General features: G+C 44.6%; 1 protein-coding gene across 1 annotated transcript in view; it reads right to left on the bottom strand.

Annotated features, from left to right (window-relative positions):
* wwc1 (WW and C2 domain containing 1) overlaps positions 1-20052 on the bottom strand; it is a 37298-nt gene extending 17246 nt beyond the window's left edge. The window contains exons 1-10 of the mRNA XM_088604800.1: positions 18927-20052; positions 10221-10330; positions 8818-9021; positions 8325-8401; positions 7582-7661; positions 6848-6977; positions 5092-5238; positions 4006-4079; positions 2981-3223; positions 1404-1493 (exon numbers count right to left, since the gene is read on the bottom strand). Of these exons, the coding sequence (XP_088460926.1) occupies positions 1404-1493; positions 2981-3223; positions 4006-4079; positions 5092-5238; positions 6848-6977; positions 7582-7661; positions 8325-8401; positions 8818-9021; positions 10221-10330; positions 18927-19045 (1274 nt within the window). The 5' untranslated portion in view covers positions 19046-20052. The remainder of the gene's footprint in view (positions 1-1403; positions 1494-2980; positions 3224-4005; positions 4080-5091; positions 5239-6847; positions 6978-7581; positions 7662-8324; positions 8402-8817; positions 9022-10220; positions 10331-18926) is intronic.
* Between the last annotated feature and the right edge of the window lie 76 nt (positions 20053-20128).

Genomic DNA, 20128 nt, shown 5'->3' with positions numbered 1-20128 from the left:
GCTGGATACAAACCGGCAACCTTCCAGCCACAGGCGCAGATCCTGAGCCACAGACCCACCACACCGCCCAGAAGGTGCGTCTTTGGGGCTGCTTAATAGCAGTGGCACTCTTGATGGGGCAGATTAATTGGGTGGGATATTCAGTAATCCACGTGAACATGCAAACTCCACACAGAAAGTTCATCTTCTCCAGAATAAAACTGGTTACCCTAGAACTGAGGCAGGGACACTAAATACCTTAAATCTCAAGACCCCAGTCCTAATTCAGTCTGTGGTAAGTCACACTCTTATTTTAACAATATAGTGAAAAAATGCAAACAGTCTATTTCAAGTTTTTCCTTTTTCCTCATCTCTTTCAAAAGATGTCAGGCAAACGTGTAAAACCTATTCAAGCTTTCCCTTCCTCACCTTTTGAGAAGCAAATCAGATAATTAAAGTTGGCCCTAAATTAATAAGCACATTAGGGAGTTAGTTCAACATTTCATTTAAATGCTCTGATATTAATCACAGCATGCGGTTGAACTGGTAAAAACAGAACAGAACTATAACATGAAGAAAACCCTTATTTTTACATAATACCAAGCTTCAAAATTGTGTACCATTTAAATATTTAAATCAGACCATAATAAAAATTCCACATTTACAACAATACCAAAGTGCTATTTATTCCTTTATAACTAATAACTTAAATTACATTCTCTAAGAGAATGTATCTTGTTAAACTAAGAATATACAGTACATTTATATGTATAGATCAACACAAAATGACTGCAAACTCTACTCCAGAAATGAAGGTTTTCATTTCTAATAAATTACAATCCTACAACTCTTGAAATATTGAAGTACACTTCAATATTTCCAGCATCAATGAGCAAATCTGTGCAGTAATAAAAAAATATCAAAATTCTGTTAGGAAATGTGCAAAAAATATATTCTGTTTTGGTTTGAAGTTGCTCTGTCCCAGCACAGTAATGCTGGGACCCAAAGCTCTGAACCAAGAGATCAAAAACTGATCGAGCTGCTGGGCAATGAATTAGAAATTGTTGAGGCAGCTTTGAAGAAAAAAAGCTGTGTTAAAAAAATACTACTGACAGCTTCTATTAGGGGACTCAAACCTTTTGGCAGAGGATAATAGAAAAACCTTCCAGGGACTTTGCTTTCATCTTCTGGAATAAATGGAAGCCCACAAAGAGCCTTCTCCAGCTCTCTCAGCAGGCCCTAGACTGCTCAGAGGTACTGCTCTCAAGACAAAGATCAAAACAAACGTACAAAACAAAGACAGACACCTTGACACATCTGCAGGGACACTCTATGCACCTGATAACAATCAGGAGTTAAGGAATGTCAGCTATTAAACGCCAGACTTTAATGAATCATTTATCAATGCAGTCAGTTGGCTTTACCTCTTTAGCTGTGAATGGAGTGAAGATGCAAGTCGTGCAGTTTCTTCAAGTTCCTTCACCAGTTTATTCCTTCTGCTGTGCAGCTTCAGCCTGAAATCAACAAGATGCCATGTCATGCATTTTAAAATGAGCTCCCCGACACCTTTCTAAAAGAAGAAACTTTTAAACAGTCTAGTTCCCTGCATCAGGGCCTGTATAGTGTTAGGGTGCAGTTTTGTTAAATATCTTTGTCTGTTTCTCTGTATGTCACGGCTGCTCTTCCGAATATAAGAGGGTGCTTTATTTAAAACCGGCAACACTTTCTGAGCACCATCACTATCCCCGTGTTCCTGAAAATCCAGTTATTACGCATGAAACTTAGAACCAGAACAAGCAATTAAAACAACCTGAGCAACAGCACATGGCAATGTTACAGGTTACAAATGTAAAAAAATTATATTTAAAATAACAAACCTGATCCTCTTTTGGGTGATCAACATGAAACAATGCATACTGCTCCTCTTGAGCAACCTCGCAATATATTTGTAGTTCGACCGTTTGGAAACTGTAGTGTTTTAAAAGCAAAAAAGGCATCCATCCCTCTTCCCAGCTTCTCCCGGTCGGATTACAGGAAGCACAGTATCGAGCGTACCCCAGCAAGGCTTCTGTCTGCTTTCAGAGAGGGGAAGGCGCACTACAAAGACTGGGCCCGATTGCTATTCTTGCTCCAGTAACCTGAGCTATCTGAGCAGGTGTCCACGCTAAGGATGTTTGTAAAGAGAGTGCACCTGAAATTGCTCTGTCTGGAAAAGGTAAAGTAATTATACATTTGCACAATCACATATACAACAATGATCATTCTTCCATGACCATCGCGAGAGAACGTTTCTGTCTCACAACCTTTCTTTCGGATGACAAGTGCGTCGTATTTCATAGAACATGTATCTTTTACAGGACGAAGCAAGTGAGGTTTTCTGCATTAAACAAATGCGTTCAGGAAAATTTAACCAACAGGCTTTAAATCCACGGCTTATTAACCATGCAGGCTATTTCACTGAGTTATCCGAGATTAATGGAATCAGATGACTTCTATGAATAAAGGCATAGTTCGAGGAGGGGAGTCAGAGACAAACAAGCGTTTGTCTCTGTGCCTTAAGTTTATAGATCCTGAGATCTTCCACCCTAAGAATATAATGATTTGCCATGTTCCGAATAAAAACCAGGACATAACGGTTGTTGCAGCAGATAAGTGCCCACCTATTAAATTCACACAACTGGAAGAAGTCAACCGAGCTCAGATAGACAATGATGCTCAGTGTCCTCAGCGTTTTCCTAAGGACACGGGTGGGAACGAAGGGAAAGAGCATTTCAAATTGGGAAAAGGAAGCACTTCATTGCACAAAGAGTTGCGGGAGTATGGAGCAGGCTACCATGGCATGCTGGTGAAGCCCTGACTTCTCTCAAGCAGCGGCTGGATGAGATTCATGGATCAGCTACCTACTAACAATGAAACTTGCGAGACGGGCCAATTGGCCCCCCCGTCACCTAACTACCCTGCAAGCCACAGCAGCGCGGACGTCTCCCGGGAAAGTACCCACCTCTCGGTGAGAGCTTTGCTCTGGTTGTCACGGGCAGCCTGGAGGTCCCTCTCCAGCCGCTTCTTTTCTGTTTCGATCTTCGCCGCATCGTCGGGCTGGCGCCTCCGAGGGCAGACGTACTGCAGCTCCTTCAGGAGCTCCTCTTTCTCGCTGATCAGGATGAGGCGGTCCCTCTCTGGGTCCAGCAGCCCGGGCCACGCCTCGCTGTCCAGCTTGGCGATCTGAACCTCAATGTTGGCGATCCTAAAATCCCCACAAAAAAGGCTCAAAAGGTGAGACCCACTCCGCATTCCCCTGCCAATTTACATCCCAGCGCACTTTTCACAGAACTGAGGAATCATTCCTCTAAACACTGTTATCTCGTCAGTGAATTATACCGGCAATAAGTAACGCTAAAAGAAAGGTTCCCCACGAATGACAAGTACTGCAAGTACATGCTTGAGAAAACTGTTTCTGTAACAGCTTGTCTGCAGAGGTCCGCTTTCCTCAAGCTGATCGAGCGTCACTGCTCAGCACAGGTTCTAACTTGGGACTGCTCCCCAGCAAGGGAAATCCAATTCATCAACACCTGACATTCGCTGTGATCAGCAATCAAGGACCGGTAATGGATGACCAAGCCGCATAATGACACAGGCTTTTCCAAGTGTCTTCTTGTGTGAGATACGCGAGGTGCAGTGAATTAAACAAAAAATAAAGCCATTCTAGAGAAGCATTTTATCACTGAGAAATAAGGCTCTGAGGGGCAGGAAAACTTCCAATTCGAGGTAACCACAGTCTTTTACAGTTTTAAATGCACCTTAAAATGATCAGCAGCGCAACACTAAACAAACACAGATCTCAGTCATTAAGGGTCCAGCTGGAATGGAATCCTGCTGACCAACTGAAAAAGCCAAAGAACTAATCTGTGCATTTAAAATGGAGGTGTCTGTGTTTTATTCAATTACACGTTAGCCAGAAGAGCCTGTACTCCAACTTTAAAAACTGAAGATGCAGTAGGGAATGGGTCTGTCGTGGCAATCCTTTACCTTCTCTTGGCCTCCTCGTATTTCAGGCTCAACCGGACCTTTTCAGCTAGTTTATTGTTGCTGCTCAATGCCAGCTGCAAAAGAAGACACAAACAAAACCGCCCATTTCTAAAACAAGTGTGACCAATTTCCTGTGAGATGTGGAATTGGGATGTGAGCTGTCAGATGTGTGGAACTCGAACGCTGAGTTCTGTCTGGATGCTACACGGGGCAGTAGTGGACCTTAAGACACACTCTCGGGACACCAGAATCGCCACACCAGACCTTCACACCGCAGGGATGTTCCCAGGAGAAAAAGGAGTGCTCTTATTAATTATTATCTTAGATCATTATTATAATCTCATTAATCTTAATTGTGTACGTACTGTTTTTATGTACTTAGTTATGTAATTACATATAGTGTGACTTACTTATGTACGCAGGTACTAACATAGGTAGTTACATTCTTAAGTATGTACAGTACTTGCCTACGTACGTGCTTAAAACCTTAGATGACCCCTCTCATTCACTCTTTTTTGAGAATAGACTCCTACTCTCTGGGAAGAGGTATCTGATCCCCTGTATAAAGACTAAAAGAGCATCGACTTCTTTTATACCTAAAAGCATTCAATTGCTGAATAATGAAAAACATTGTTTGCAAGTAGGATCTTATGATTGTTGTTTTTGTTGCTGTTTTTAATAATATAATAATATCACATTATTTTTAAAGCATCGTTCCAATCCCAAGGATGGTGTCAAAAGTAAAAGAAAACAAGAACTTACATGTGTATACAGATATAATGTATGGCAATTAGACACAGGCAAAAGGGGAGTTTTTAGTTTGGATTTGAAGACTGTCGAAGAATTGGTCTGTCATAGTCTGAGTAAAGGCATATGACTTTTTACCCATCCGGCACTGGTAAAGTTATGATTGAGCAACGTCAGAGAATGTTGTTTGTGTTATGGGATTGTATTGTCGTATTGTATTATTGTCGTATATGTGATATGTTTATGGGTTTTTTGATGTGCAAGACAGATTCCCATGCGCACGATATTGGTTAACGCAGTTCTTTTTCATGCAATCATTATCACTTAAGAAGCACTCACGTCTCCCGGAAGGTCAGTCTGCGACTCTGCGTCGGAGTAGAGGTGGGGGATGGACAGGCTGGAGTCCGCTAGCGAGGAAGTGCTGTCCCAGAGGTCACTCTGCGACCCGGAAGTCAATCGAAATCCATCTTTCAGGATGGCAAGTTTCTGGAACAATAACCAAACCAGTAAGTATCACAAAAAGTGACATGCTGAAACTGAGAGGCAAGCTATATCTACCTCAGCCACCACCACCTCTTTGCACTAGGAAAGACCAACCATAAAAAAAACAAGTAGCTGCATCAGCATGCGTAGGCTGCAAAGGAACAAGTAAAGGTTTATCCCATGCTGAAAAGAGAAGAAAAATACTGTACCTTGAACCTGCAGATTTTTTTTTCAGAAAGATACACAGGATCACCCAGAGTTCAATGAATACTACAGCATGCAAAAGTCATTGCATTTGAAGAAACTGCTAATAATATAATGTACTGAGACAGTATGAGGGCCAAATTTGTTTAGCCTATCAGCAAACTATGTGCTGAATAATGCTTTAGCAAATATTTAAAAACACATCTCTAAGAGGCAACTGATCCCATTCCACTTAGCAATTTGTAATGAGCTTTAACATCTGCAAACACTTCCTATAAAACAACCAATTTTTCTCTCCTTAGGCAGCTAAAAATAGCTCTGCAAAGCCAATTTCTTATCTTTCCAACTCTGTTTCACAATGAAGCATTAAACTGCTAAGAACTTAATGGTCTGTCACACCATTCCACACTTCAGGTAGGAACAGCACTGATCAAATTTCATCTGAAACCAGAAGAGAACAGTAGCATGTGCTACAGATGCAAGAAACACCCCCATTAACCATATTTCCTGCAAAGGGGCACTTATTAGCACAAGGTAAATTAAAACACTAAAAAAAAAATGTTTTAAACTTTTGGCTTCCTAAGATTTGCAGAGCAAGGCTTTGTTGATTGTGAATCATAACTATCCTACCCAATTTCCATCCGCAGCAGTAACTTTAGAAACCTAATCCCTGCTGAATCCCGTTGTCATTGCGTATTCTCACCATAACTTGAAAATTCATTTCTTCCACAAGAAAGCCCACTTCTTAATCCATCTCTAGTTAACCATAATAGCCACACAGCCAATCAAGGGCACCTTCACTCTTCCTTTCTTAAGCCACAAGGCCCTGCTGAATTAACTTGAGCAGCCTCAGTAACAATATAACCTGCAAGGCAAACACTGGTCGCACAACGGAGCAGACACAAACAGCAGTATCTGAAAGACCCCAAGTCAAACTAATACTACAGTCAAATACAATACAAGCCGAACTAAAGGTCAACGGATTACCGTTTTATTTATAACGTGCAATCCATTTGGAAATGATATCCTAATGCTCTTAAAAAAATAATAATCGGCTTAAAACACTTCACTGGCAAAAATAAAAATAAAAGACCTAACACAGAAATCCATTATGAAAATCCTCTAAAAGGCATGGTTTTATTTTAAAAGAGCCTCTTACAGCTGTAACAGCCTCGTGTCCTACCGGATAGAGTCCCAGGCTCTAGGGGAGCAATGGCAGAGACATGAAACCCTGCCCAGATGACCCAACAGGAGGAGAGGGCGCACCAGGAACCAGCAACTGGGACAAGAGGGGCGGGAGTGTGAAGGCACTGGCAGGCCAGGGTGGGTCTGGCGGGGGCAGAGAAGGACCCAGGGCCAGGGGCAGAGGAGCACAGCAAATACCCACTATCCCCCTCTCCTGCATTACCTGCATGAGCTCCTTCTTCTCCTTCTCCCCCAGGCTGATGGCATCTTTGATTGACTTCACCTCGTTCAGGATGGCCTGCGCTTCGTGCAGCTTGTACCCGCAGGGCGCCTGGGACACCTTCTGGTCGATTCTGAGGGGAAACGGGCAAGAGCGGGTTGGTGGCTGGGATTGCTACAGCTCTGAGAAAAGGAGAAACGCTGAGAGATGGCTCTTTACATAATGGCCTGGCCATTTCCAGAAGCAAATATGTAAAGTGAGTCATAACCGGCAAGTCACGCATACAGTGGAGCAACAGGTTTGTCCACATTCTCAACCAAGGACAAAGGAGACAGATCCCGCTAAGAACCAGGGGGAATTCAGCTGATCCTCTGAAAGGCCGATTGTTGTCCTGCAGCATGAGAACGGTTGCTTTCATCTCTAACGGAATCTTCCGTACTTTCAGGGACTCATTGGGGTGTCTTCTCGTCGGAACACGACTCTCGAGGTTTACAGACAAGCCTGGGATACTCTTGAGGGGCGGAGGAGAAGCCGTTTATGATGAAGTTCAATATTTAACTTGGTCATGACATTTGCTCAGAAATGCACTCAGGAGTCCACACCTACTCTCCACTTTAGATTCATTTCATCTGCTGAAAGCAAGAGCGATCTGAAATTCTGAGGTCCCCACCGATCGCGTCGGTCTCATTCAAGTCAAAAGCCAAGCAGCAGATAATAAGGGAATGGGCATGACTCACTCCTTCAGCGTTTCGTAGCCCTGCTCTTTATACTGCAGCTCCTGCCTCATGTGCGCCAGGTCTCTCTTGAGCTTGTTAACCTGGTGATAAGGGGAGAATTGAATGATGCAGAGAAAACAGCAAAAGTGAAAAGCATAGACGTCTGCGTGGCCATTGTCTAGATTTAAAAACAAAATTAAAATAAGGAAACGAAAGCAGACGGAAGACGATCAATCAATGCTGTGTCAACAGCTCGACTAATTCTAAACTATAAACTGTACTTAGCCACTCATACATTAAGAGCATCTAAATCTTCAAAAGTGAAAAAGTGATGCTGAAGAATTAACAACTGTCAGGAGCCTGTTTATTAACACTTTTTCTACACAATCCAAAAAGCACAGCCCAAACCAAACAATGTGGATTATTCTTACAGACATCTTAAATACTTCTTTACAAGGCTGGAGTAAACAGTTACGTAGCAACCTCTTAGCCCGAAAAGGTCTTATTAATATTTAACATCATAATATATTTAATATACTAAATATTTAACTAAACATCACAAACAAGCCCCAAATAATCCAACCAAATCTAACTATTTTAATAAGTGCTCGGTTGACTTACAGACCAAAGACCTTTGAGTTTACAGCTGTATAGATTTAAAAGTAAAATTTTATATTTATTGGATTTTAAAGTGCCTAAGAAAAAAGAAAATCGTTCTTATAACAGAGTCACTGCTCAAGGGAAGACAAGCCTGCGGTCCTTACCCTGCTTTTGGCAGTCACAATTTCTGCTTTGAGAATCTCTGGGTCGTATTTACTGCTGGAGGAGGATCCTGAATTCACTGAAAGAAAGAGCAAATCCTTTTCACTTCGCATTCTGCAGAATGTCTACAACGGCCTGCTACAGAAATAAAGTAATGTGTTAAAAAAAAGTTATATAACTCTACTCTTTTTTTCTAGAAAAATGTCTTTCAATCTTATAATAAACGCCTCTGAATAGCCTGTCCGGTACTGAAGGTCAAATTGAAGAGAAAGACCAGAAACAGACCTTCACAGCTCTGGCTTTTTCCCAGAATGATATTCTGACAGATTCGCCTTTTGTTTTTAAAAAAAAAACACAGAAAATATCATCAGTTTTCATGGCCTATAAAGAAGAAGAGGATCACAGTCTTTTTAAAAGAGCTGTGGGAGCACGCAGCACGCAGCTCTCTTGACCCTGCTGCGGCTCACTGGCCTCCCTCGGCGTCTCCTCACTCACAGCTCGTCCGAGACGTGGACTTGTCCTTCCAGACTTCGTTGAGCTGCCGGTACTCTTGCTGGGCCAGTTTCAGCCGCTGCTCCTTGACCTGGTAGATCTCCCTCTGCGCGTTCAGAGCATCCTGGGCCACTTCCAGGTACTCGCGCAGCATGTTCTCCTGCTCCCACTGCCACTGAGCCCGCGGGTCCTCCAGCTGGGTGGTCTCTGAGGGGACACAGGCACACCGGGTCTCACACGCGGGGCCGGAGAGACACCGGGTCTCACACGCGGGGCCGGAGAGACACCGGGTCTCACACGCGGGGCCGGAGAGACACCGGGTCTCACACGCGGGGCCGGAGAGACACCGGGTCTCACACGCGGGGCCGGAGAGAGACACCGGGTCTCACACAGGAGCACAGAGTCACGTACAATTGTACATGTCAGCTTATAGTCTCACACAGTCACAGACTCTCACATGGTACAGACTTTTCTATTTTCAGTTGGTCGTCTTCATACAACAAGCGTAATGGTTCAGAAGTATCACAGTGTTGGCTCACCATCTTATTTCACCTGTGAAGATGACGACTGGGTACAATTTTGTATTCCAAGAGGAGAGCTGCCTTGAGCATACTGTGTCACCAGTTTAATTTTACAATACTCTCAAGTTACAGTAAATGAGTTTACAAAAATGTAATTCTAATTATTTTTTGGTAAAACAATGAAAGTCTAAATATGTACACCAGAGAATGTATGTCCTTCTTAAAACCAGACTTTCCAGTCCAGCTCTCCGGAGTTAATTCTCAATAATGTATTTTTTTGTTTTACTGACCAGCTCTATTACATTCATTACATTTATACATATGGCCTTCAACAGATAACATATTCACAAGAACAGATTTACTGGGCTCGAATTAAAAAGCAAGCCTGAAAATGAAACAGCCTCATCACGTTGTAGGGCGAGCAAGTTTCATGATCCTTCATTTGCACAAGGATGTATAGTGTACACTGGAGACATCTCTAACAGACATGCTGTACCCTTAGCAGAGTAACACACAGGATGTGTTTCACCAAGAAAAGCATGTCAGCAGCTTTAATATGAGGACAATCTTTTGAATGAGGGGAAAAGCCTTCTTATCTGTCTTATCTGTATCAAGGGAAAGAGAACTAGAAGGCATGAATTTACAAAAAATATGGGATTCCTTATTGATTAAGGAATAAAGATAGAGAATTCTTGAAATATGTCTTTTCATATTGTCATTTTTGCCAATTAAAGTCCACGGATCCACCTTCTTCTTCCTGATATTAAATTGGGTTTCTTTTTTCAGAAATTGGGAAAGCTTTCTTCAGATGCACGTGTGTTTTTGAGCATGTGCAGTGGTGTTACATTTAACTCAAATGTTATCACAATAATTCTGGACACTTACTAGTGTTGTGGTCAACATAATAGGCTCCAACCTTTGGGTCATAGGCCTCCTCCCAGCCCACAGGCAACTCATCTCCGATGCAGTCAGCAAAAGTTAAAGGTTTCGTCTGCCTGGAGGACAAAGAAAAAACACTTTAATGATTTATATCTTTAAATAATTTACTAAACTGGTGCGCTTAGAACACTGCCATTCTGAATTACAGCAGGTACTGTGTAAAGTGCACAACAATACGTAAATACCTAACAAAAACGTACAATTATAGTCTCACTGAAATAAACTAAATTATTGCATTCTTTTAGTCCACATTTTCTACCGATCATAACATAAATGTTACTGAAACCACACGTTTCACTTCCAATCCAAACCATTGCTGCTGTTCGTGTCAGAATTCTAATCCAGCCTCCAGGACTCTGAGGAGGTGCCTCACAGATTTCTGTGTTTTGTGTTTTATTAATAGTATGGAACACAGTAGTACCTGTACCTGAGTACCTGTATTAAATATAATAGCTAAGGAATTATAAAGCTAATTCAGCAACCTTATTGTTATTACAACACTACTAAAAATAATAATAATAATAATAATAATAATAGAGAAATGCCCTGGGATTTTTAATAACCAAAGAGAGTCAGACCTCGGTTCTACATCTCATCCGAAGGACAGCGCCTTTTTACACTGGATGTAAAAGTATAGTGTCCCCATTGCTATACTGGGGCATTAGACTCCACACAGACCGCAGGGTGAGCACCCCCTACTGGTGCCACTAACACCTCTTCCAGCAACAGCCTCAGCTTCCCCAGTAGGTCTCTCATCCAGGTACTGGCCCGGCTCACACCTGCTGAGCTAGTGGGCTGCCAGTGGTGAGTTGCAGGGTGATGTGGGTGCTGGAAGATGACCTTTTCCTACAATCAGGACTGCAGACCAGACCACAATCTGCTACAGCTTACTTTGCTACACAGTATGTGTTCACCTTAGGATCAATTAGGACCTTAGAAGCAAGAAGCAGGCGGTTGAGCACTTACAAACTGAAAACAGGAAACATCTCTTTATGTGAAGGGTTTTGTGCCAACTGCATAATCAAGCAGGTTCCCCAAGGATCCTTCAATAAACGAGTGGGCGCTACCAGCAAGAGGGACTACACTGTCTCCTCTCCTTCCTTATTTTCTCTAGGACATCATTTACTACAGTGCTGCTTATAAAGAGGTAAAGGTAGAGCATGGCTCAGCCAGAAAAAGGACCGGCCCACGAGCAGGTTGGGCTCATTGATTCAGTTGACGGACCAGGGTCAGGTCATCCTCCGATTATGACCGGAATTCTTCAGGCGACACAGCTGCCGAAGGACTGTTAAAGGGCAGGGCTGAGTTCAGTGAGCCAGGGCTCTCTCGAAGACACAGCGACCCCTGCAGGCTGGAGGACGCACCGCCCCTGTGATCAGTGATCCACCTCCTGCGCATCGCTGCCCAGAGGAGCCCTTCGGCTCTTGTGCATTTCCCTGGGGTGTCCCCTAACCCGAGGCATGAAAAGCAGAACTGGATTTTAAAAAAAAAGAGCGTATAACAGAAAACAGGGGGCAATTCCAACTTAAAAAAAACATATATATAGTGTGGTGGAGCACCAGGTGGCAGAAATATTTTAGACAGAAATGAGACATAACAGATACCATAACATGTTTTTGTAACATTTAGCCAAAACAGTGAGAGCCGTCGTCGCTTTAGTTAAAAGCATCGGCTCTGCCACAAGCTTGATCAGCCCCTCGAGCGGCCGTGATGGCAGGCCTGCCGGAGCCCTGACTGCGACGTGCCAGTCGGCCTCTCCTCCTGGCCGGGCCACCCTGCCACCCTGCCACCTCGCGCGGGACTGGTAGCCTTCCCCTCGCTTCAGCTCCGAACTCCCGTCCTGCATCCTGCAGAGCCTCCTGAGCAGAGCCCAGCAGAGCTTCACAGTACCCCCAGAAAGTAAAAATGAAGCACTCCTCGCACCCTGACCCCCTTAAAAAAAAACCTGAAGCTGCGGCAGGGCCAGTAACAGCCAGGGTGAGGACAATTAAGAATTCAGCGCCACGCTCCGTGCCCAAGGTGATTCACACACATTTTTCTCATGCCTCGCACTGCCATGAGGGCACAGGAACAGGCTCTTTTCGCCTCAAGGGCGGCCAGCGACAATGCAGAGCCCTACCCAGCAGGCACACCGAGACAAAGGCCTGGCATTCCAGACGTCATACTAACACGTCCCCGAGATGTTTCTGGGGCAACACTGCAAGATCTCTGCAAACCGACAGACTGGGCACAGGAAGCGGAGCGCGGCGGCTAACGACCGCAGCCCCACAACGCCAAAAAGAGGCGGTCAATTTCCAATTTACTCCCCACGGGTCTTTCTAGCAGGGAGGGCAGCTCAAGTGAACGCGCAAAATAACAAGGCCGGCGGCCTTCAGATACACTGAGCTGCCGGAGTGCACACTGGTCACCCCTTCATGAGCACCTGAACTTGATTTCTCATATTTTAATAAGTGCTTCTCTAATCATTTGGATTTAGTGAACGAGTGGCCTTGTGCCGTTGATGGTAATATTAGTCGCCATGAGATTAACTTGCTCCATTACGGTATTTGTATGTGCACCGCAGCTCGCTAACCTGCTGACCACATTCCAGCACGCAGAGAAGGCATTCATTGTTCCTAGCTCATGTTTTTTCAAACAGTGAAATCGAACTGGTTCGTTTTTCAAGTTATGAATAATGCAAAGAGAGAGACACAGAGACCCTAGCAGAGCTGCCGTGACGATGTTTTTGAAAGCTCGGAACGGAGTGCTGCACCACCGCCAGCAGAATTAAGTGACTTTTTGTTCCTTATTTGGATGAAAATGAAGAAGTACTTGTGTGAAAACTTTGCACCACTTGCAACCTGTCGAGAACACACACCATTGGTCACAATTCTGAAATGAACAGCTCTTCAGCCCTACTCCATTCAAATCCACAATCAGAAGGATTTCTAAAGGAATCAAGAAAGAAACAGGGCCTCCAATATGTCTCCAAGACACTGGGCCAGAGTTTCAAGCTAGATATTTTGACTCTAGCGGCACGTGACCTAGATGCTGACCTAAACACCCTTTTAAATTAATTACACAATGTTAAATTCTTGCATATCCCAATTAAAATATAATTTGAAAGTAATTTCACTTGGTCATACACCATAAGAAGAAAAAAATATACCCAGACCACGTCAACAAACTGGGCATTTATCCTTACTTAAGAATAATCTTATACTCTTCATAAATCAAAGCTCCTAATTTCTCAACACTCTCCTCATTTCAATCTCAAGACATCTCATTTATGCACCAGGTATATGATAGTAACGTAAAACAATAGAAAGCAAATAAAAGAAGCAGTATTTCAACAACATTGATGCCTTACTGCATACAAAAAGATGAAAATTGCCAACTGTAATGATTTAATTGTTTTTGCGAAAGCAAACAAACCTACAGTGGGTGAGCTCAAATGTTGCTGAACAATGAGGAAGCTGTGTGTTTACAGTAACACATTCCTCTGAACACTTCTGTGGTTCCTACCACACTTGTCATTGGTGTGTTGATGTGATCAAGGTCCAACTGTGCCAGTCTGGTTCACCCCTGACAACTGCACGGTCATATTTTAAAGATAACATTCCATTGCCCTGACTGGAGTCTGCGGGTGTCACATGGCCCGCTAAGTCAACACCGCTGTTGGAATACCTGAGAACACAGAGAGGGCCACACACCTTGCTAAAAGGTATTTCACACCCACATCAAGCCATAGCCAAAAAGAGGCTGTTGAATCCTTTAGATAGTTTTATCATTTAAAATAACCTTTCCTTAGCAAAACAATGCCGACGCGAAAAGGCCTTTTCAACAAAACCGCAGTTTCTTTTGTACATATCTTACCCAATTTGAAAACTGAGAACAAGGATGATCCCCAAAACAAAATGACCTACGTGCATCTATTTGATACCACTTGCGTTTTTAATTCAATTTAGGTTTTTTTTTTAATCCCCTATGAGAAAATTTGCTTTGTGGAAGAGCCCAGCACAGCAATACAACTGAAACATCACCAGCAAAGAGTCAGGGACAAAAATTAAAAAATTTCATTAGAATGTCAGTTCTTTTTATTATATATTGCTATATTGCTACACAAAAATGATGTTCAGGATCAAGAGTTACAGAAGAACATGAACTTCAGCAGACTGCAACAAAGGTCTCGTCCTACTCGGCGTGACTGTACCTTAAGCCAAGGGAAAACCCAGATCAGCACATGGTTTGGGGATTAAGCTCATGCTTGTATTCCTGTCCATGAATTTACTGCACCTTCTCAAAGTTCCAGCAGTTGGAGAGAGACATGCCTGCCAGGGATATCCCAAAGGTCAGGAATAACTCCGTTCTGAGTGCTCACGGCTTTCACACAGGCAACACCAGGCTCTGACATCACCAATATCGTCCCCCAGGCAGTTTCATTCAAACGAGATACAAATCGGAAATTCAGTCGTCAGCCCTATGCAAACCAATTCATGTTTGTATCACCTATGGCCAAGAATGAAACTTTACAGAGACGTGTGCGCAAGATGGAGACCGTCCAAAAAATTCTAGCAAAACTGTGAACGTGTACAGAGGGGAATTGCTTATAGGTGCTCAGAAATATTATTGTCGGCCACCACAGGCGTCTTGAACTCTGACCCTGTGAAATCCCTCTTCTTCTAGAAAGAGGCTTGAGTGAACAAGAGAAGGACTGGTCTGAGGTCATTTGCATTAAGACTTCCTTCTGTCTGGACTTCTGCTTTCCAGTTGCATTTCTGTAATCGCCAAGATTACAGGTGAGGCACCATGACCAACTGCTGCTGAGACCCTAGCCTGCAGTGCCCCTGGGCATCCACTGCCACCACCAAGCAAAGCTTTCCACTACACAGTCCACTGGTGCTGGGTACACTTCAGGATGTGAACAGATTTCTATCAGCATTGCACATGATTACATTGGGCAAAGCAGCGATCCCAGGATTTCCATTTCTTTGAACAGCTATGTAAAATGTGATGTGACATTTTGCTCGCTTTTGTTTCCTTGATGTTCAAATATTTGATTTTAGTGAGCATGACTCTTTTCTCATTTCTGATTTATTTGGCTGGTGCTTTTTTACAAAGCATCTAACATTTGCACCCATTCATACAGCTAGGTATCTTACTGGAACACTTCAGGTGAATCACCTTGCTTACAGGTACAACAGCAGTGTCTCACCTGGGATTCGAACCCACAACCTTCCATTCACAAGCCCAGAGCCCTGTCCACAGCTCCACACTGCTCCCCTTTTTAATAGCATAGGGTTCTAAACTGGAAACACGTGTAATGCTCTTAATGATGGTGCTATAAAAGTTACAGTTTTATAAGACCCCACGTAAGAAAAGTTATATTCCACTGAAATGGTATAAAAAACCAAGGGCAGGCATTTTCATCCACTGCCCTGTTTATCTTGGCTTCTTATTGTGTCAATGACAGCTCCATTCCAAGGCAGTTGATTCAGAGAGACTATAAAGCTGAGATACCCCATGGATTTACAATCTAGTGTCTCTAGTTAAACTTCCGATTAAACCTTTAGTTAAAAACATGTACAGTACTAAAAACAGAGAGCAAGCTGGGTCCATGAATTTACAATGACAGGAAATAAGAAAATGTGAGTGCCCAACAACAGGGGAAAGTTAACTGCAAGACAACTAATCACTGCAAATTCACAGTGTCGGAGAGGTTACCGATTGTGTTATCGATTGGGTATCGATTGGGTGGATGAACTCAGTAGTTATGCAACGCACTTGGGAGTCATACAAGGGAGCGCACTAGACAGCTACACTGAGTTTTAGACGCCTTGCTGGGCACTTCAGACTGGAGAAAGTCTCCGAACATCACGATGGCAAGGCGAGGTCTCAGCGAGGCACAGATCAGGGAGCCATTCTGCAAACATTACAGACCAACACTGTTCTCATGAAAAGCTTCTCCTGCCACATGGCCCACACGCTGTCCTGGCCAAACCGTCCAGCTTTCACCCAGCCAGCTGCTGACCTCTTCATCCAATCCAGGGGCGCGGGGCAGGCGGCGCACATTCCAGTGAGCCTGGCCAGCCACCTTCAAAACCCAACACCCAAGGACACTTGATGGAGAAACTGGCCACACAGTTTCCCGTTGAGTAAATGGTGCACATATCCATGGCCTGATGTGCCCTGCCTGACCATCACGCCGTCTGTCCCAGACCTGTTTTACCATCCAATACAGACCCACGTCTCTTACATCTCAAACCAGGCAAGCAGGTAAACCCCACGTCTCCCTTCTCACAAGCCCACAACTCCAACACCAAAAGAGCAGCCTGGAACAGTGCTACACCCAGACGTTGGCTACATCGCCAACGATTCAGACCCTCCTTGGGTACCAGGTCACCTGTCCCTTGCTCTTGACAGGCAAATCCAGAGAGTGCACAATTCCTGCACAGGCGCCTGAAGGCGAAGTGCGCAGAGCCTCTCTCTGAACTGCGTTACGGGGGGGGGCGAACCCGCACAGTGCACCCGTCACCAACCGAGCAGCTGGATGAGGTCCTGGGAGCAGGACAGGAGACAGTCCTTTACAGTCCTTTACGTGCCGAACAATCTAACCAGCCCCGTGGTTGAGTCGATGCTCGGACTTCTTTTGAGAAAAACCCTCGGGTTGATCAGGAGCGGAAGACCAAAAGACTTGTGATGTGGTTGGTGGCCTCCTCAGTCCCTAACCTTCGTTATGTTTGATCTCTGTGTTAGTGTACACATCGCAATCCATCTCCTCAGCAGGACCTGGCCCACTAGTACGTCCTGCGCTTCAGCTCTGCTCATGGGGAGTGTCTGGTAATGGCGGTTAATGGCTTTGTACCTAAGCACTTAATTTCAGCTCAGCGCAACCCTGTCTTCCGTCCGCCCCCCCCCTTCTCTGTGAAATGCATTCTAGGAATGCGGCTCTGGGTGCGTGTTTACGCTTCTGCCCTTCCCGTATCCTAGAGACCAGGCTGACCTCTTGCATTCCACCGGGCAATAAAACCCAGCCTCGCATCGGCGTCCGGCACTCTCAGAATTTCAAAAACGTGGCTTGTGTAGCAATAAAAGCACAAGCGCACCTCTTTGGATTTAGGTGTAAGTTCAGACCAGGGCGGCATTTCTGTGGGGGATCTTGTAGTACGCCAGTGAAACCTGGAATGTGTTAGTAATCTTAGAAGAATTACGGATTTAAAATATTGTGTTGTTGTTGTTGTTGTTGCTGTTTTGTTGTTAAAGACAATGTTTCAAACTGAATACATCCCATGTGCTTTTAGTTGTCCCTTTGTATTTTTAAAACTTATGTTACGTTTACTTGCTACAAAAACACAGCACTACAGTATGTTTTTATTTTCAGACCTGGCAGGTAATACGTGACGTGTAGCTCTCGAGGTGCCGGGGCCCGAGGACCCGGATGCGCCACCCCTCGTGCAGGGCAACAATCATAAAACGGAAAACAACGGTTGTGGACGAGACCGAAATAAACCACCAACTAGAGCTAAAATAATTTTCTTACAGTGTGTTTCATGAGATGAAGTTCTAATTTTCAGCACGTCTCTTGCCAGGCTTTCTGGAGCACAACACATTCTAGAAAATGTCAAGTCGGGATTAATTTCATTAGTTCAGCTCATGAAACATCAGTTCATTAACTTTGAATTATTTGACTTTTTAAATAAAAAAAACAATATAAAGTTGATTATATCGTCCGCTTCATCAATTGATTTCATTAGTTCAGCTCATGAAGGCCCCTCCAAAATACTCCAAATGACAAAATTTCTGTTATTCGTGACTTCTTTACAAATGATCGGCATTTTTTATTTTTATTTTGGAACATATCTACCACAGAGCTAATGGCAAACCTTTGGATTAAACGATAACAAAGTCACCTTAAATCATCCCCACTCGAAAGCATTCGCTCATTCAAAGCTTCTATAATTCCCTTAATTGCTTGTCCTGATACTGGAGCCAACGTTAGGATTTTAATCATTTTAAAACATGACTTTACGTTTCAAACTCCCCTCCACTAATGCAATAGCGCCGTGCCATCCTCATTTTCACTCTAGGATGGAAAGCAAGGACTTTTTTTTCCGCCCCGACTGCACCTGCTTTCCAATGCTCACGTTTCTACAAACGAGAAAGACGATGCTGCACGTCCGAGTCATCCTCGCCGTGACTCTCGGAACTCTGCCTCGTTGGTCAGGGAGAAACGACTCGACGGTTCAGTACCGAGCGCTCTCTGCAACCTTTTTTTTTGTATACGAGTGTTATCTGCGTTTCATGAAACACTTGATCTGCTCTTGAGAACATAAATAATAAAAATAATAAAAACTGGCGTGCGGCGGGTCAGGTATAAAATCACCAGAGAGAGGAGAAAGCAGAAAGGGGTGGGTATAGACAAGGGGAGACTCACAGACGGATTTGAACGTCGGAAACCCTAGCTAGCCCTCTAAAATCCCAAATCCTTTTCCCTCGCCGTGAGGCGGCTACCGCAGGATCCGCGGCGCCAAAGCCACTGAACTTTCTAAGCGGAGCGGCGGCTTCTGAGTAGCAGGTAATGTAGCCGCGCACAGGCAGAAGAAAGGAAACTTTGTCTCCCGGGTTTCCTTACACGCAGGTGCTGTGGATCCCCCCCTCCTGCCCGATCTCTACCTGTCTCTGGGGTCGATCCAGCTCGTCGTTTTATTGATGTGGTCGATGTAATAAACCCTCCCGTCAAAATCCCGGGCTTCTTCCCAACCCTGCGGCAATGGTAACTCCTTCCTCGGCATGTCAGGCGAGTCTCCATGTAATTTTGTTCTGGATGCCTTTTTTTGTGGGTTTTTTTTTTTGCGTGTGTGTGTGTGTAAAAAACAAGATGCCGTTAAAAGGTACACCTGAGAGGAATCGACACAGCACACGGTCCAGACAGCAATGTGAACGGCCCCCCTCCCGATGGAGCAGGTGAAGCAAGCGACCTGTCAACACTTTTTTTAAAAAAAAAAGTTAGGGTTCCAGCAAGTAATAATTCGTATTGATGCGCCTTTTCCTTTCTTTTCGTTAATTTCACGAACGATCTCTCCCCCCTTCCCCCCCGCTATGAGTTCTCCAAACGCAGGTAGAAAATAACGAAAAAAGCGACAGCTAACCCAACAGCAGGGGAGAAAGGAAAAAAAAAATCCAGATGATTATCTTGTGCCCCCCAACACGGCGGGGGTTCGGGTGGGTGGGAGAGGCGGGGGACGAGGGGGGTCTTCCTCCGCTCCCGATTCCCGTCAACAATTCAAAACTTCGTCGGGCGAATTATCCAGCATCGCCTCGGCCGGGAGTGTTTCGTCCGACGGCACTCACGACCCACGTTTTACTCCATGCGCCTCGGCTATCCCGGCGCGGACAACAGCCTCCCCCGCCGGAGGGCTCACTGGTCACGGCACAGCCGCCAGTTGCAGCTCCCAGTCCCCCAGCGCAGCTCCCAGTCCCCCGGCGCTCGCCGCCACTCCATCGCTGCCCGGTGCGACCTTCCGCGGCTTGGCTTCGATGTTGTCCAAAACCTGCCTTTAGTTTGCCGTGGCCACCATATTCCCCCTCCTCCTCTCCACGCCGCAAATTCAGAGCGCTTTCCAGATGGGCATCGCCCGGCTTTCCTGCCCGTCTGTGCCTCGTCCAACAGCTCCACTCTTTCGCCGACAACGCGCTTTCGTCAGTTAGCTTTATTGTTGATTTCTGTTTTTAAAAAATACACACGCACACGGGGGGAAAAAAAAAATGTTTTTCTTAAAGGGACAGTGTCCCTGCCTCCCTGTGTACTGGTTCTCACTGTCGTGATGCTGCGGGTAGGGTTACGTCATCCAGGTGATTACCGTAATAACACCAAT

The sequence above is a fragment of the Lepisosteus platostomus genome, chromosome 13 (assembly GCF_059453375.1).
Source record: "Lepisosteus platostomus isolate fLepPlt1 chromosome 13, fLepPlt1.hap1, whole genome shotgun sequence".
Classification (NCBI taxonomy): Eukaryota; Metazoa; Chordata; class Actinopteri; order Semionotiformes; family Lepisosteidae; genus Lepisosteus; species Lepisosteus platostomus.
Note: the sequence above shows the minus strand (reverse complement) of the source record. Positions and strands in the feature narration are given on the sequence as shown.